General features: G+C 45.0%; 1 protein-coding gene across 2 annotated transcripts in view; it reads right to left on the bottom strand.

The window, feature by feature from the left end:
• Positions 1-274: 274 nt before the first annotated feature.
• The window catches only part of LOC110508192 (paired box protein Pax-3), a 48,200-nt gene continuing 30,553 nt past the window's right edge, over positions 275-17,921 (bottom strand). For both annotated transcript variants that reach the window (XM_036966582.1, XM_036966581.1), the window contains exons 8-9: positions 9,285-9,548; positions 275-3,108 (exon numbers count right to left, since the gene is read on the bottom strand). In XM_036966582.1, coding sequence (XP_036822477.1) covers positions 3,091-3,108; positions 9,285-9,548 — 282 coding nt within the window. In that variant the 3' untranslated portion in view covers positions 275-3,090. The remainder of the gene's footprint in view (positions 3,109-9,284; positions 9,549-17,921) is intronic.

Raw genomic sequence — 17,921 nt, 5'->3', positions numbered from 1 at the left:
CTAAATTAGATGTAACTAATGTCCATGTCCTGAATGAGCTAGTAATCTGCTCTCATCAAGTATATTTCCCCAAGTTCCGAACTGGTTCATAACTTATCCTAACTCAAAGTTAACTCATAGCTAACATTTTCCATTTACATTTTTCCATTTCAGTAATTTAGCAGACACTCTTATCTAGAGCGACTTACATTACTCTTAAGATTAAAAAAAAAAAGTACGTGTCAGTACATAATCAAGATTGTAAAGACAGACACACATTGGTTTTAAATCAATTAAAACACTTCAGCCTGTACACATTTTTTTATATATTTTATTATAAATAGTAAATAGTGCTGCATTTGACACAAGACATATTCCAACAAAAATCATTTTATGCAGTCATAAATGAAAATGATATATGTTTACAAAAGAAACAAGGCAGAAAAATATAGGTGTACAGATGTAGGATCTTAATTTGAGCCAGTTTGATACAGTTGGAAAATACTGCTGCAGCAACTGCAAATGTGAATTATTATGTGGATTATAATGAATAGACATTTATGTAGGGGTTGATTCATTTTTCGTAATGAAAAACAAGTCTGAAGTTTCAAAGTGGAAATTATAAACTTCAGAAGCTTTTTAAAAAACAAAAATACCCTACAATTTCCTGTGTTTAAGATCCTATATCTGTCATCTCCATCGCTGTTTAAGGTTTACGGGTCAGCACCACTGAGTATTAAGACCAGGGATGCTAACATTGGTGGACTGAATAAATACTAAATGAACAGGAGTGGTATGTTTCATCAGGTCCAATTAACACTTGACTGGACTATGTGACTGGTAGCCTGGTCCCAGATATGTATGGGCAGAATCTTAACTTGAGTGTATATAACTCAGATTTATACTCAAATCTCCCATCTGCAAAAATCGAAGTTACCTGTACATGCATGGATCTTGTGTTAGGATTCTTATTGCTTTAAAAGTGATCCGAGCCTTCCAGTCTCCAAAGTGCCCTTTTCAGTGGTGGTATATATTATTATTTTTGTATACATTTTTTGTCGTTGTTGTTCTGAGTGCGCTCAAATCGGTGGTAAATTCTCATATATGCTTCAGAACCAAAAAGTTGTGCTTCTTGATTTTTGACCAATGACCAGTCATCAATCAGCAGTGGCGCGCAAAGGCAGGCGCGCATATCCAGATTAATGACCAGAACACTTGTTTCATTTCCTCCAATTCTACGTGCCAAATACAGAGTAGGCCTACGTTTATCATCTATATAAAATACAGTTTAGCAATCTACTACTGACTCACATTTGCCCGAACAATAGGCTAGGTGGCGATTTGATTGGTCATTTCCAAATTTCAGACAGGGCTAATTTGGGTGGCTACTGCTGGCTATATGTCTAAAGATAAGCAGCTGTAACGTCGCACTGCTTTCAATATTATGGAGTGAAGATGTAACATTTTCTGGTGAATTTGTTACAATAGTTGTAAGGAAGAACCGGGCTACAGGGCTGACAAAGAGCACTTTGCAGGCAGGTTGCCCTCCAAAGTGGCATAATTTTCCATACGATCCTGCAACCTCCTCTACAAGTAGGCCGTTTGACTTTGCTTGCTCTGGACTCCAGAGAAGTGACATGATATATCCCTAGTACATATTGGCTGCAAACATGAATGACTTTCAGACCCAAATTCAGCTGTAAAGTTTATTTCTGTAGACTTGTGTTTTGAAAATGCGTCACCATTTATGGCTGTAATGACATGCTACATTTGTGCACACGTGCATGTGCGTGCGTCGGGGTTTACATGTTTTGTAGGCTGACCACTCCTTTTTGGGGGTCGCGGGTCAACAAATATGAAAAACCCTGGGATACATGATCGTGGCAACAAATGGAGTTGTTTTGGATTTAGTAACGGTAGGCAACAGTTTTTCTTACCATTTTCTATTTTGACTGGAATTGTGTGGGTCATTCATTTTAATAAGTGCAGCATTAATTCCAGTTCAAAATAGTTTAGGAAAATACTTTACTCATCAGATTGTGCTGCTTTCGCCTCTTGTAAAAATTGCAGCTGCTGCGGGAATTTCTTTGAGGGGGCACCCTACTTTTTGTTTGAGCACATGCCCCCCAAAAGGTCTGTGCACTGCCCTGCAAGCAACCCAGCTATCTTTGTTTTTCTCAATACAATATAGATTACAAAAAGAATGTAGTAGGCTAGTTGAGGAAATGTGTCAGTTCATTTCATCTGAGGCACTTCTTTGGGTTGAAGCAGCTTCCATCTACGACTGTATGTCTCTATCTCTCTACTATCAACCGAGATGGGTGAAAGACTGAGTCCACTGTCCAGACCTTTACTTTACTTTAACCCTACAGTCATGTTACGAATCAAATTGATGGCGGTTTTTCTTCTCCTGATAGAACCAATTTCATTTCCCCAATTCATGTGAAATAATACATAGTATCAGTGTACAGTATAAGACATTTCCCTAAGACATTGTGAATGCCATAAATAAAGCATTGTGGCTGAGTGAGCGGTGTGCCTATTGCAGGTCCATAGATAGATCACCGTTAGCCTCAGGATCGTGCCTTAAAAACGTATTTTCCTCCCATCACATTGGCCTCGAAGGCGCATCCATGGAAGAAAAACAGCTTACAAGTCCTCTCCCACTCTCTCCCACTTATTACAAATCAAAGGCAGAATCTTGACTGAGTGAATTTTGTTTTATTCACCCTTTTTTCATTTATCCGCTGCCTCACCTCCTCTTCTTCTCCTTCTCTCCATTTATTTTTCTCTTCAAGCATGGAGAGCAAGGCGTGCTTGGTTTTCAGAGCATGACGTGAAGTGCGAGTGGGGCGAGAGCCAGGTAACTGGAGAGGGCACCCCCTTTGGTTCTGATTATCCCATTGAGACTCCCCCACATCCCCAACCAGGGTACCCCATCCCAAAACAACCCCCCTCCGTCCATTTCTCTGGGTTGTCCCTTCTCCTCAGGGGCTGGGTAGGGAATAGGCAGGGGGGGGGGGGGGGGGGGGGGGGGGGGAGGAGGGATTTCTCCGGAGTTGACTGTCAGGTTGGCCAGAGATCTCATCCACTCCTGGCCATGTTGGGGTTTCAGATAATGAAAGGCACCTGAGAGAGAGAGAGAGGGGGGGGGGGGTTAGAACTGTTCTCCATTGGGTTTCATGTCAGTATCTCAAATCAAACTGTATTTGTCACACGCCGAATACAAGTGTAGACCTTACTGTGAAATGCTTACTTACAAGCCCTAAAGTAAGAAAATACCAAAGTAACACAATAACGAGGCTATATACAGTGGGTACCCGTACTGAGTCAGTGTGTGGAGTTACAGGTTAGAGGTCATTTGTATATGTAGGTAGGGGTGAAGTGACTGGATAGATAATAAACAGCAAGTAGCAGCAGTGTACAAAACCTAGTTTCCACTAGCCTAGTCCACTGCTGTTCTGCCCCTCAACAAGGCAGTTAACTCACTGTTCCTAGGCCGTCATTGTAAATAAGAATTTGTTCTTAACGGACTTGCCTAAAGGTTAAAAAGTAATAGTCCGGTGGCCATTAGATGAATTGTTCAGCAGTCTAATGGCTTGGGGGTAGAAGCTGTTAGTAACCAAATGGTTGCTAGATCGAATTTTTTGTTTTCCTTTATTTAACCAGGCAAGTCAGTTAAGAACAAATTCTTATTTTCAATGACAGCCTAGGAACAGTGGCAGAACGACAAATTTGTACCTTGTCAGCTCGGGGGTTTGAACTTGCAACCTTCCGGTTACTAGTCGAACACTCTAACCACTAGGCTACCCTGCCGTCCCTGAGCTGACAAGGAAAAAAATCTGCTGTTCTGCCCCTCAACAAGGCAGTTAACTCACTGTTCCTAGGCCGTCATTGTAAATAAGAATTTGTTCTTAACGGACTTGCCTAGTTAAATAAAGGTTAAAAAGTAATAGTCCGGTGGCCATTAGATGAATTGTTCAGCAGTCTAATGGCTTGGGGGTAGAAGCTGTTAAGGAGCCTTTTGGTCCTCGAATTGGCACTCCGGTACCGCTTGCCATGTGGTAGCAGAGAAAACAGTCTATAACTTGGGTGACTGGAGTCTCTAACAATTTCATGGGCTTTCCTCTTACACCATCTATTCCTGGATGGCAGGAAGCTTGGCCCCAGTGATGTACTGGGCCATATGTACTACCCTCTGTAGCGCCTTACAGTCAGTCATACCAGGCGGTGATGCAACCGGTCAGAATGCTCTTAATGGTGCAGCTGTAGAACTTTTTGAGGATCTGGGGACCCATGCCAAATCGTTTCAGTCTCCTGAGGGGGAAAAGGTTTTGTTGTGCCCTCTTCACGACTGTCTTGGTGTGTTTGGACCATGATAGATCGTTAGTGGTGTGGACACCAAGGAACTTGAAATTCTCGACCCGCTCCACTACAGCCCCGTTGATGATTTCCTGTAGTCCATGATCAGCTCCTTTGTCTTGCTCACATTTAGGGAGAGGTTGTTGTCCTGGCACCACACTGCCAGGTCTCTGACCTCCTCCCTATAGGCTGTCTCATCATTGTCGGTGATCAGGCCTTCCACTGTTGTGACTTCAGCAAACTTAATGATGTTGGAGTCGTGTTTGGCCAGTCGTGGGTGAACAGGGAGTACAGGAGAGGACTAAGTACACACTCCTGAGGGGCCCCAGTGTTGAGGATCCTACCCTTACCACCTGGGGGCGGCCCGTCAGGAAGTCCAGGATCCAGTTGCAGAGTGAGGTGTTTAGTCCCAGGGTCCTTAGCTTAGTGATGAGCTTCGTTTGCACTATGGTGTTGAACGCTGAGCTGTAGTCAATGAACAGCATTCTCACATAGGTGTTCCTTTTGTCCAGGTGGGAAAGGGCAGTGTGGAGTGCAATTGAGATAGCGTCATCTGTGGATCTGTTGGGGCGGTATGCGAATTGGAGTGGGTCTAGGGTATCTGGGAGGATGCTGTTGATGTGAGCCATGACCAGCCTTTCAAAGCACTTCATGGCTACCGACATGAGTGCTACCAGACAGTAATCATTTAGGCAGGTTACCTTCGCTTCCTTGGGCACAGGAACTATGGTGGTCTGCTTGAAACATGTAGGTATTACAGACTCAGTCAGGGAGAGGTTGAAAATGTCAGTGAAGACACTTGTTCCGCGCATGTCAGTTGGTCCTCGCATGCTTTGAGTACACATCCAACTGGCCCTGCGGCTTTTTGAATGTTGACCTGTTTAAAAAGGTCTTGCTCACATCGGCTACCGAGACCATTATTACACAGTCATCCAGAACAGCTGTTGCTCTCGTGCATGCTTCAGTGTTGCTTGCCTCGAAGCTAGCATAAAAGTAATTTAGCTCGTCTGGTAGGCTCACGTCACTAGGCAGCTTGCGTCTGGGTTTCCCTTTGTAGTCCGTAATAGTTTTCAAGCCCTGAGAAATCCGACAAGCGTCAGAGCCGGTGTAATAGGATTCAATCTTAATCCTGTATTGACGCTTTGCTTGTTTGATGGTTCATCGGAGGGCATAGCGGGATTTCTTATAGGCGTGTGGATTCGTTTTTGCTTGTAAACAGGAATCCGGAGTATAATATTATGGTCAGATTTGCCAAATGGAAGGCGGGGGAGAGCTTTGTATGCATCTCTGTTTGTGGAGCAAAGGTGGTCTAGTTTTTTTTCCTCTGGCTGCACATGTGACATGCTGGTAAAAAATTTGGTAAAACTGATTTAAGTTTCCCTGCATTAAAGTCCCCGGCCACTAGGAGCGCCTCTTCTGTGTGAACATTTATTTGTTTGCTTTTGGCCTCATAGAGTTGGTTGAGTGCAGTCTTAGTGCCAGCATCGGTCTGTGGTGGTAAATAGACAGCTATGAATAATGCAGATGAGATCTCTCTTGGTAGATAGTGTGGTCTACAGCTTATCATAAGGTATTCTACCTCAGACGAGCAATACCTCGAGACTTCTTTAATATTAGACATCGCGCACCAGCTGTTATTGACAAGAAGCTTACCAGACGTAGCTTCTCCGTTCTGTCGGTGCATTGAAAATCCCTCCAGCTCTATTTTATCAGTGTCGTCATTCAGCCACGACTCGGTGAAACATAAGATATTACAGTTCTTAATGTCCCGTTGGTAAAATAATTGTAATCGTAGGTCATCAATTGTATTTTCCAATGATTGCATGTTAGCAAGTAGAATTGATGGCAGTGGGAGTTTACTCGCTCGCCTACGGATTCTCAAAAGGCAGCCCGATCTGCGTCCTCTTTTCCTCCATCTTTTCTTCACGCAAATAACGGGAATCTGGGCCTGTTCCCGGGAGAGCAGTATATCTTTCTCGTTGGACTCATTAAAGGAAGAAGCTTCTTCCAGTTTGTGGTGATTAAACCCAGTTCTGATGTCCAGAAGTTATTTTCACAAGAAACAGTTGAAGCAACATTATATTAAAAAAAAACATTTTTTTTTAAGATACAAACAACGCAAAAAAATAAAATATAGCACAATTGGTTACAGCATGTAAAACGTCAGCCATCATCTTCGGCGCCACCTCCCGTGTCAGGGTAACATAATGTCAGTGTCTACCTCCTGTGTCAGGGTAACATAATGTCAGTGTCTACCTCCTGTGTCAGGGTAACATCATGTCAGTGTCTACCTCATGTGTCAGGGTAACATAATGTCAGTGTCTACCTCCTGTGTCAGGGTAACATCATGTCAGTGTCTACCTCATGTGTCAGGGTAACATAATGTCAGTGTCTACCTCCTGTGTCAGGATAACATCATGTCAGTGTCTACCTCCTGTGTCATGATAACATCATGTCAGTATCTACCTCCTGTGTCAGGGTAACATAATGTCAGTGTCTACCTCCTGTGTCAGGGTAACATCATGTCAGTGTCTACCTCCTGTGTCAGGATAACGTCATGTCAGTGTCTACCTCCTGTGTCAGGATAACGTCATGTCAGTGTCTACCTCCTGTCATGATAACATCATGTCAGTGTCTACCTCCTGTGTCATGATTACATCATGTCAGTCTCTACCTCCTGTGTCATGATTACATCATGTCAGTGTCTACCTCCTGTGTCATGATTACATCATGTCAGTGTCTACCTCCTGTGTCAGGGTAACATAATGTCAGTGTCTACCTCCTGTGTCAGGGTAACATCATGTCAGTGTCTACCTCCTGTGTCAGGGTAACATAATGTCAGTGTCTACCTCCTGTGTCATGATAACATCATGTCAGTATCTACCTCCTGTGTCATGATAACATCATGTCAGTATCTACCTCCTGTGTCAGGGTAACATAATGTCAGTGTCTACCTCCTGTGTCAGGGTAACATCATGTCAGTGTCTACCTCCTGTGTCAGGATAACGTCATGTCAGTGTCTACCTCCTGTGTCAGGATAACGTCATGTCAGTGTCTACCTCCTGTGTCAGGGTAACATCATGTCAGTGTCTACCTCCTGTGTCATGATAACATCATGTCAGTGTCTACCTCCTGTGTCATGATAACATAATGTCAGTGTCTACCTCCTGTGTCATGATAACATCATGTCAGTGTCTACCTCCTGTGTCTTGATAACATCATGTCAGTGTCTAACTCCTGTGTCAGGGTAACATCATGTCAGTGTCTACCTCCTGTGTCATGATTACATCATGTCAGTGTCTACCTCCTGTCATGATAACATCATGTCAGTGTCTACCTCCTGTGTCATGATAACATCATGTCAGTGTCTACCTCCTGTGTCAGGATTACATTATGTCAGTATCTACCTCCTGTGTCATGATAACATCATGTCAGTGTCTACCTCCTGTGTCAGGATTACATTATGTCAGTATCTACCTCCTGTGTCATGATAACATCATGCCTGATGGGTGAGAGGGGTAAATAGTGGGTGAATGTGTTGAAGAGAGCAGTGAGAGGTGGAGAGAATGGAGGATGTAAGAAAGAGGGCGAGAGGGGGTGAGGGAGTTAAAGAGAGGCAGATCTGGCGCTATCCCCTTTGGCTGGGCTGTACTGTACTGGGGAGAGTTAGAGTTGGCCTGCCTGCCCTGGCCACGTTGGTCCTGGCTGTGGCTCTGCTCCAGTGATCAATAACAACTCAGACTGCATCTGACCTCCACAGGGACACATGTTTCCAATCCCTGCCTGCCAAAGGCCATTTCGCTCCCCGTTAAAAAGACCCCCTCTCAACCCTACCTTCCACCCAACTCTCTCTTACCAACAACCCCCTACCCCTGCCCTCACGAGTTGCTTGCACATGGGTCCCCAGCTTGGACCTCCCCAAATTAATGACATCAAGATGCCGCTACTGACGGGCCAGTCAACATGTGGTAGTGTGCCTCCCCCACCCCTCACCCCACCCCACTAACTCTCCCTCCTCCTCCCCCGCCTGTCAAACATGCTTTGGGGAAGCCGCTCCTTTGATTTGGGGAGGTATCTTCGTTACCTAGGGGTCATTACATGGCTAGGTGAACGAGCGGAGGGTTTGATGGTCCAGCTCATCACACAGGTTCGTGAAAGGTCACAGGCTGATGGTTATGGGGGAGAGAAGCCAACCGACATACTTCTGTATCTGGCCATGTAGATATGGTGTGGGTAAATTCTCACAGGTAATAGTAATGGAAACTGAAGTGCCCCCTCGACTACTAGCCGTGTCTCTGACATATGTGTAATGTCACCGCCTGATTTGTTGGCCTTTGCAATTAACATGGGTTATTATTCTGAAAATCTAAACCTTGAGTATGGTCTCTAATCATGGGAGATTGTAGGGTATGTAGAAATGAATGGAGTTAGTATACCTTTAATGATAATCTAATGCGTCTTTCATAAAGATATTTTAGCAGACATTCTTTTCAGAATGAATTACAATCAATGCATTCAAACAACAAATGTGTCTAAAATAACCACATACAAATACACACATATATATATATATATATATATATATATATATATATATATATATATATATATGTATATATTCCTAACAGTCCCAGTGCTACAATAAAACATGTTCCTAACAGTCCCAGTGCTACAATAAAACATGTTCCTAACAGTCCCAGTGCTACAATAAAACATGTTCCTAACAGTCCCAGTGCTACAATAAAACATGTTCCTAACAGTCCCAGTGCTACAATAAAAACATGTTCCTAACAGTCCCAGTGCTACAATAAAACATGTTCCTAACAGTCCCAGTGCTACAATAAAACATGTTCCTAACAGTCCCAGTGCTACAATAAAACATCTTACTAACAGTCCCAGTGCTACAATAAACTGTACATAATATTCCTAGTTCAAAAACCCACCTTGCTTTGTCCATACTGTCCGTACTGGTAGGAGGGGTGGTGTTCCATGGCGTAGGCTGGCGAGCTGTAGTTGGGTGGGCAGTAGGACTGGGAGCTGGGCATGCTGGTCAGGCCTGGCAGACCCTCCAAGCCCCGTTGGGAGCCGTGGCAGCTGGCCGCCATGCCAACCCCGGGCTCAAGCCCTCCGGTCAGGGGAGAGAGGGCAAAGTCACTCTGGTGGCTGGGCTGGTGGGGTACTCCTCCTGGGTTTAACAGCCCCATTACCTGGTGAGAGAGAGGAGAGAATGGAATGGAGTGAGGTGGGATAGAGTAGTGTAAATTAGGGTAGAGTAGGGTAGAGTACAGTACAGTACAGTAGGGTAGTGTAGGGTAGAGTAGGGTAGGGTGAGTAGGGCAGAGTAAAGGTAGGGTAGAGTAGTGTAGAGTAGTGTATGGTAGGGTAGAGTAGGGTGAGTGGCGTAGAGTAGGGTAGGGTAGAGTAGTGTCGAGTAGGGTAGGGTGAGTAGAGTCGAGTAGGGTAAGTAGGGTGAGTAGAGTAGAGTAGAGTAGAGTAGAGTAGGGTGAGTAGAGTAGAGTAGAGTAGGGTAAAGTAGGGTGAGTAGGGTAGGGTAGAGTAGAGAAGGGTAGAGTAGTGTAGTGTAGCGTAGGATAGGGTATAGTATGGTAGTGTAGAGTAGAGTAGGGTAGGGTAGGGTGAGTAGAGTGAGTAGAGTAGGGTGAGTAGAGTAGGGTGAGTAGAGTAGGGTAGGGTAGAGTAGTGTAGTGTAGTGTAGCGTAGGGTATGGTAGTGTAGAGTAGAGTAGGGTAGGGTGAGTAGAGTGGAGTAGAGTAGAGTAGAGTAGGGTAGAGTAGAGTAGAGTGAGTAGAGTAGAGTAGGGTGAGTAGAGTAGAGTAGGGTAGGGTGAGTAGAGTAGAGTAGAGTAGGGTGAGTAGAGTAGAGTGAGTAGAGTAGAGTAGGGTAGAGGAGTGTAGTGTAGAGTAGGGTATAGTAGGGTAGTGTAGAGTAGGGTAGAGTAGAGTAGAGTAGGGTGAGTAGAGTAGTGTGAGTAGAGTAGGGTAGGGTAGAGTAGAGTCGTGTAGAGTAGGGTGAGTAGAGTAGGGTGAGTAGAGTAGGGCAAGTGGAGTAGGGTAAAGTAGGGTGAGTAGAGTAGAGTAGAATACGGTGAGTAGAGTAGAGTAGGGTGAGGAGAGTAGGGTGAGTAGAGTCGGGTAGAGTAGAGTAGGGTAAAGTAGGGTGAGTAGAGTAGGGTGGAGTAGAGTAGCGTAGCGTAGGGTATAGTAGGGTAGTGTAGAGTAGAGTAGAGTAGGGTAGGGTAAAGTAGGGTGAGTAGAGTAGAGTAGGGTAGGGTAAAGTAGGGTGAGTAGAGTAGAGTAGAGTAGGGTGAGCAGAGTAGAGTAGGGTGAGTTGAGTAGAGTAGGGTAGTGTAGAGTAGGGTATGGTAGTGTAGAGTAGGGTAGGGTGAGTAGAGTGGAGTAGAGTAGAGTAGAGTTGGGTAGAGTAGAGTAGGGTATGGTGAGTAGAGTAGAGTAGAGTAGAGTAGGGTGAGTAGAGTAGAGAATGGTGAGTAGAGTAGAGTAGAGTAGGGTGAGTAGAGTAGAGCAGGGTAGAGTAGAGTATAGTATGGTGGGTAGAGTAGAGTAGGGTAGAGTAGTGTAGTGTAGAGTAGAGTAGGGTGAGTAGAGTAGGGTGAGTAGAGTAGGGTGAGTAGAGTAGAGTAGGGTGAGTAGAGTAGGGTAGAGTAGAGTAGAGTATAGTATGGTGGGTAGAGTAGGGTAGAGTAGTGTAGAGTAGGGTGAGTAGAGTAGGGTAGTGTAGGGTAGTGTAGAGTCCGGCCTTTTCTTAGTGCCAATCCTTATCCCCATAGGTTACGGATCTGGCTATTTTACTCTCGCTATAAATATGATTTTACTATTGGCATGGCTCCCAGGTTTGGGCCTTTCATTTATCTACTTACTCATTACCACAGAGTAGAGTCGGGTAAAGTAGGGTGAGTAGAGTAGAGTAAGGTGAGTAGAGTGAGTAGAGTAGAGTCGTGTAGAGTAGAGTAGAGTAGGGTGGGTAGAGTAGAGTAGAGTAGTGTAGCGTAGCGTAGGGTAGTGTAGTGTAGAGTAGGGTAGGGTGAGTAAAGTAGAGTAGAGTAGAGTAGGGTAAAGTAGGGTGAGTAGAGTAGAGTCAAGTACAGTAGAGTAGGGTGAGTAGAGAAGAGTAGAGTAGGGTGAGTAGAGTAGGGTAGAGTAGAGGTGAGTAGGTTGAGTAGAGTAGAGTAGAGTGAGTAGAGTAGGGTGAGTAGAGTAGGGTGAGTAGAGTAGAGTATAGTAGAGTAGAGTCATGTAGAGTATGGTGAGTAGAGTGGAGTAGAGTAGAGTGAGTAGAGTAGGGTGAGAGGAGTAGGGTAGAGTAGAGAAGAGTAAAGAAAGGTGAGTAGAGTAGAGTATAGTAGAGTAGAGTAGAGTAGAGTAGAGTAGAGTAGAGTAGAGTAGAGTAGAGTAGGGTAGGGTAGGGTAGGGTAGCATAGGGTAGGATAGGGTAGGGTAGGGTAGGGTTTTGTAGAGTAGGGTAGGGTGAGTAGAGTAGAGTAGAGTATAGTAGGGTAGGGTAGGGTAGGGTGAGTAGAGTTGAGTAGAGTATAGTATAGTAGAGTAGGGTAGGGTGAGTAGGGTAGAGTATAGTAGAGTAGGGTAGAGTGAGTAGAGTAGAGTATAGTAGAGTAGGGTAGGGTAGGGTAGGGTGAGTAGAGTATAGTAGAGTAGGGTAGGGTAGGGTAGGGTGAGTAGGGTATAGTAGAGTAGGGTAGGGTAGGGTAGGGTGAGTATAGTATAGTATAGTAGAGTAGGGTAGGGTAGGGTAGGGTGAGTAGAGTAGAGTAGAGTAGAGTAGGGTAGGGTAGGGTAGGGTAGGATAGGGTAGGGTAGCATAGGGTAGGATAGGGTAGGGTAGGGTAGGGTAGGGTAGGGTAGAGTAGAGTAGGATAGGGTAGGGTAGGGTAGGGTAGAGTAGGGTTTTGTAGAGTAGGGTAGGGTGAGTAGAGTAGAGTAGAGTAGGGTAAAGTAGGGTGAGTAGGGTAGGGTAGAGTAGAGAAGGGTAGAGTAGTGTAGTGTAGCGTAGGATAGGGTATAGTATGGTAGTGTAGAGTAGAGTAGGGTAGGGTAGGGTGAGTAGAGTAGAGTGAGTAGAGTAGGGTGAGTAGAGTAGGGTGAGTAGAGTAGGGTAGGGTAGAGTAGTGTAGTGTAGCGTAGGGTATGGTAGTGTAGAGTAGAGTAGGGTAGGGTGAGTAGAGTGGAGTAGAGTAGAGTAGAGTAGGGTAGAGTAGAGTAGAGTGAGTAGAGTAGAGTAGGGTGAGTAGAGTAGAGTAGGGTAGGGTGAGTAGAGTAGAGTAGAGTAGGGTGAGTAGAGTAGAGTGAGTAGAGTAGAGTAGGGTAGAGGAGTGTAGTGTAGAGTAGGGTATAGTAGGGTAGTGTAGAGTAGGGTAGAGTAGAGTAGAGTAGGGTGAGTAGAGTAGTGTGAGTAGAGTAGGGTAGGGTAGAGTAGAGTCGTGTAGAGTAGGGTGAGTAGAGTAGGGTGAGTAGAGTAGGGCAAGTGGAGTAGGGTAAAGTAGGGTGAGTAGAGTAGAGTAGAATACGGTGAGTAGAGTAGAGTAGGGTGAGGAGAGTAGGGTGAGTAGAGTCGGGTAGAGTAGAGTAGGGTAAAGTAGGGTGAGTAGAGTAGGGTGGAGTAGTGTAGCGTAGCGTAGGGTATAGTAGGGTAGTGTAGAGTAGAGTAGAGTAGGGTAGGGTAAAGTAGGGTGAGTAGAGTAGAGTAGGGTAGGGTAAAGTAGGGTGAGTAGAGTAGAGTAGAGTAGGGTGAGCAGAGTAGAGTAGGGTGAGTTGAGTAGAGTAGGGTAGTGTAGAGTAGGGTATGGTAGTGTAGAGTAGGGTAGGGTGAGTAGAGTGGAGTAGAGTAGAGTAGAGTTGGGTAGAGTAGAGTAGGGTATGGTGAGTAGAGTAGAGTAGAGTAGAGTAGGGTGAGTAGAGTAGAGAAGGGTGAGTAGAGTAGAGTAGAGTAGGGTGAGTAGAGTAGAGCAGGGTAGAGTAGAGTATAGTATGGTGGGTAGAGTAGAGTAGGGTAGAGTAGTGTAGTGTAGAGTAGAGTAGGGTGAGTAGAGTAGGGTGAGTAGAGTAGGGTGAGTAGAGTAGGGTGAGTAGAGTAGAGTAGGGTGAGTAGAGTACAGTAGAGTAGAGTAGAGTATAGTATGATGGGTAGAGTAGGGTAGAGTAGTGTAGAGTAGGGTGAGTAGAGTAGGGTAGTGTAGGGTAGTGTAGAGTCCGGCCTTTTCTTAGTGCCAATCCTTATCCCCATAGGTTACGGATCTGGCTATTTTACTCTCGCTATAAATATGATTTTACTATTGGCATGGCTCCCAGGTTTGGGCCTTTCATTTATCTACTTACTCATTACCACAGAGTAGAGTCGGGTAAAGTAGGGTGAGTAGAGTAGAGTAAGGTGAGTAGAGTGAGTAGAGTAGAGTCGTGTAGAGTAGAGTAGAGTAGGGTGGGTAGAGTAGAGTAGAGTAGTGTAGCGTAGCGTAGGGTAGTGTAGTGTAGAGTAGGGTAGGGTGAGTAAAGTAGAGTAGAGTAGAGTAGGGTAAAGTAGGGTGAGTAGAGTAGAGTCAAGTACAGTAGAGTAGGGTGAGTAGAGAAGAGTAGAGTAGGGTGAGTAGAGTAGGGTAGAGTAGAGGTGAGTAGGTTGAGTAGAGTAGAGTAGAGTGAGTAGAGTAGGGTGAGTAGAGTAGGGTGAGTAGAGTAGAGTATAGTAGAGTAGAGTCATGTAGAGTATGGTGAGTAGAGTGGAGTAGAGTAGAGTGAGTAGAGTAGGGTGAGAGGAGTAGGGTAGAGTAGAGAAGAGTAAAGAAAGGTGAGTAGAGTAGAGTAGAGTAGAGTAGAGTAGAGTAGAGTAGGGTAGGGTAGGGTAGGGTAGCATAGGGTAGGATAGGGTAGGGTAGGGTAGGGTTTTGTAGAGTAGGGTAGGGTGAGTAGAGTAGAGTAGAGTATAGTAGGGTAGGGTAGGGTAGGGTGAGTAGAGTTGAGTAGAGTATAGTATAGTAGAGTAGGGTAGGGTGAGTAGGGTAGAGTATAGTAGAGTAGGGTAGAGTGAGTAGAGTGGAGTATAGTAGAGTAGGGTAGGGTAGGGTAGGGTGAGTAGAGTATAGTAGAGTAGGGTAGGGTAGGGTAGGGTGAGTAGGGTATAGTAGAGTAGGGTAGGGTAGGGTGAGTATAGTATAGTATAGTAGAGTAGGGTAGGGTAGGGTAGGGTGAGTAGAGTAGAGTAGAGTAGAGTAGGGTAGGGTAGGGTAGGGTAGGATAGGGTAGGGTAGCATAGGGTAGGATAGGGTAGGGTAGGGTAGGGTAGGGTAGGGTAGAGTAGAGTAGGATAGGGTAGGGTAGGGTAGGGTAGAGTAGGGTTTTGTAGAGTAGGGTAGGGTGAGTAGAGTAGAGTAGAGTATAGTAAGGTAGGGTAGGGTAGGGTGAGTAGAGTATAGTAGAGTAGGGTAGGGTAGGGTAGGGTGAGTAGAGTATAGTAGAGTAGGGTAGGGTAGGGTAGGGTGAGTAGAGTATAGTAGAGTAGGGTAGGGTAGGGTAGGGTGAGTAGAGTATAGTAGAGTAGGGTAGGGTAGGGTAGGGTGAGTAGAGTATAGTAGAGTAGGGTAGGGTAGGGTAGAATGTGGTAGAATATAATTTTAAATAGAATAGAATAAAAATAAAAGTAAATCAAATAATACTTTCTCATACAGATTATGCATAAATACAGCCCTTTCATGGCTCAATCCAGTTACAAACGCACACGTAACAAGTCACTTCTTTATACACATACTTTTGCATAGATCATGCAAAGATGTAACTAGGACATACAATATGCGTGAAAGTTCAACTTGAGCACTCATATCACGAGTTAGGGTATATACAGAGTCACACTGTGCAGATTGGAGTTGCTGTGTCAGTGAAGACAAGAGGAGAGTTCCAGATGGAGGAAGAACAACAGGAATTTACTACAGCAGGAAAGTTGTGTTATTAAACCCCACTGGGCCTAAAATAAATTCTGTCAGTTCACATCAGAGAAATGTCAGTCTTTTGAAGCGTTAGATACATTTTCCAGGAATATATATTTTAAGACATGTTACTGACATTCTTTGAAAGCAGTCCTGTATGTAACACAAGGAAAATGTATAAAACATATGCATACATCCGACTTCCCATAAACAAAGCCATAAATTATATAAAAATCATGCTCTGCTTTTATGAGACTTTATGAGGCAACTCTGCCACTTTTCAACCTCATATTATTTATTCTGTAACTTTTAATCCTACCCTATCATGTCACAGAGAAGCATTTCTTATCTTTTAACCACAGATCATAGAAACAACCCATTTTCACATATGTAGACACTGGTTTGGTACTTGAGATAATGAATGTAGGTTGAAAATTGGTTAACATTTATACCTACTCTTCATTTACTAACCAAACCATACCTATTGATTCTTATTTCCTACTGATCATGACTATGTAACTTGGTGTAATGTAAATCAAGTAGTTAGCAGGCATTATAACCTCTCCCCTCTCCCTCTCCTATCTTCTCCTCACTATTCCTCCCTCTCTTCTCCCATCATCCTCTCTCCTCTATCATCATCCTCTCTCCTCTCCCATCATCCTCTCTCCTCTCCTATCATCCTCTCTCCTCTTCTATCATCCTCTCTCCTCTCCTATCATCATCTCTCCTCTCATATCATCATCTCTCCTCTCCCATTATCCTCTCTCCTCTCCCATCATCCTCTCTCCTCTCCCATCATCCTCTCTCCTCTCCCATCATCCTCTCTCCTCTCCCATCATACTCTCTCCTCTCCCATCATCCTCTCTCCTCTCCCATCATCCCCTCTCCTCTCCCATCATCCTCTCTCCTCTCACATCATACTCTCTCCTCTCACATCATACTCTCTCCACTCCCATCATTCTCTCTCCTCTCCCATCATCCTCTCTCCTCTCCAATCATCCTCTCTCCTCTCCTATCATCCTCTCTCCTCTCCTATCATCCTATCTCCTCTCCCATCATCCTCTCTTCTCTCCTCTCCTATCATCCTCTCTCCTCTCCTATCATCCTCTCTCCTCTTCTATCATCCCCTCTCCTCTTCTATCATCCCCTCTCCTATCATCCTCTCTCTCCTCTCCTATCATCCTCTCTCCTCTCCTATCATCCTCTCATCCACTCCTCCTCTCCTCTCCTATCATCCAGAAACCCCCTCTCATCTCCTATCATCCTCTCTCCTTTCCTCTCATCCTCTCTCCTCTCATCCTCTCCTCCTCTCTCTTCTCTCTCTTATCATCCTCTCTCCTCTCCTCTCATCCTCTCTCCTCTCCTATCGTCCTCTATCCTCTCCTCTCATATCATCCTCTCCTCTCATATCATCATCCTCTCCTCTCATATCATCATCCTCTCCTGTCATATCATCATCCTCTCCTCTCCTATCATCCTCTCCTCTCCTATCATATAATCCTCTCCTCTCCTCTCCTATCATCCTCTCCTCTCCTCCTCTCCTCCTCTCCTCTCCTCTCCTCTCATCCTCTCCTCCCCTCTCATCCTCTCCTCCCCTCGCATCCTCTCCTCCCCTCGCATCCTCTCCTCCCCTCTCATCCTCTCTCCTCCCCTCGCATCCTCTCCTCCCCTCGCATCCTCTCCTCCCCTCGCATCCTCTCCTTCCCTCTCATCCTCTCTCCTCTCCTATCACCCTCTCCTCTCATATCATCCTTTCTCCTCTCCTCTCATCCTCTCTCCTCTCCTATCATCCTCTCCCCGCTCCTATCATCCTCTCTCCTCTCATCCTCTCTCCTCTCCTATCATCCTCTCTCCTCTCCTATCATCCTCTCTCCTCCTCTCTCCTATCATCCTCTCTCCTCTCCTGGTTGTGACCATGAGAGACACATTATACTGTGTTCACCCAGACACATGGTTCTTGTTACATCGTTTCCTAACTGACGGACGGACAGGGGAGACTGCGTCGTTTAGGGACCGCACAGTTCCGTTCCTATTCCGTGCTAGCTAGCCTTTTCCCCCACGAATGACTGATTTTTACTGTATCCTATAGAATTGAACATTTTGTTTATGGAGCCTAATTACTATGTTCAATTTCCAGTAGACCTACCATGAAACATAAAAATGACAAACATATTAAAAGACATTCACAATACAAAACCTATGGTAAATAACTTTTTGTCTTCAGTGTGTACTAGATAAAACAGGTGGTGTGTTCAACAGTGTGGTATACTTTTATGAATGACCTTTTGTGTGTTTGGACAGTATAGTAAAGGAGAAAAACAGACGTGAATAACCCATTCCTCTTTCTCTCCCTTTCACCTCTCTCTCTCTCTCTCTCTCTCTCTCTCTCTCTCTCTCTCTCTCTCTCTCTCTCTCTCTCTCTCTCTCTCTCTCTCTCTCTCTCTCTCTCTCTCTCTCTCTCTCTCTCTCTCTCTCTCTCTCTCTCTCTCTCTCTCTCTCTCTCTCTCTCTCTCTCTCTCTCTCTCTCTCTCTCTCTCTCTCTCTCTCTCTCTCTCTCCCTCTCCAGCTTTCTCATTTGATGCCCAAATTCACCGTGTCCTTGTGGGGCCAACAA

The sequence above is a fragment of the Oncorhynchus mykiss genome, chromosome 28, assembly GCF_013265735.2.
Source record: "Oncorhynchus mykiss isolate Arlee chromosome 28, USDA_OmykA_1.1, whole genome shotgun sequence".
In the NCBI taxonomy this organism is placed as follows: Eukaryota; Metazoa; Chordata; class Actinopteri; order Salmoniformes; family Salmonidae; genus Oncorhynchus; species Oncorhynchus mykiss.
This window is presented reverse-complemented; position numbering and strand designations above follow the sequence as displayed.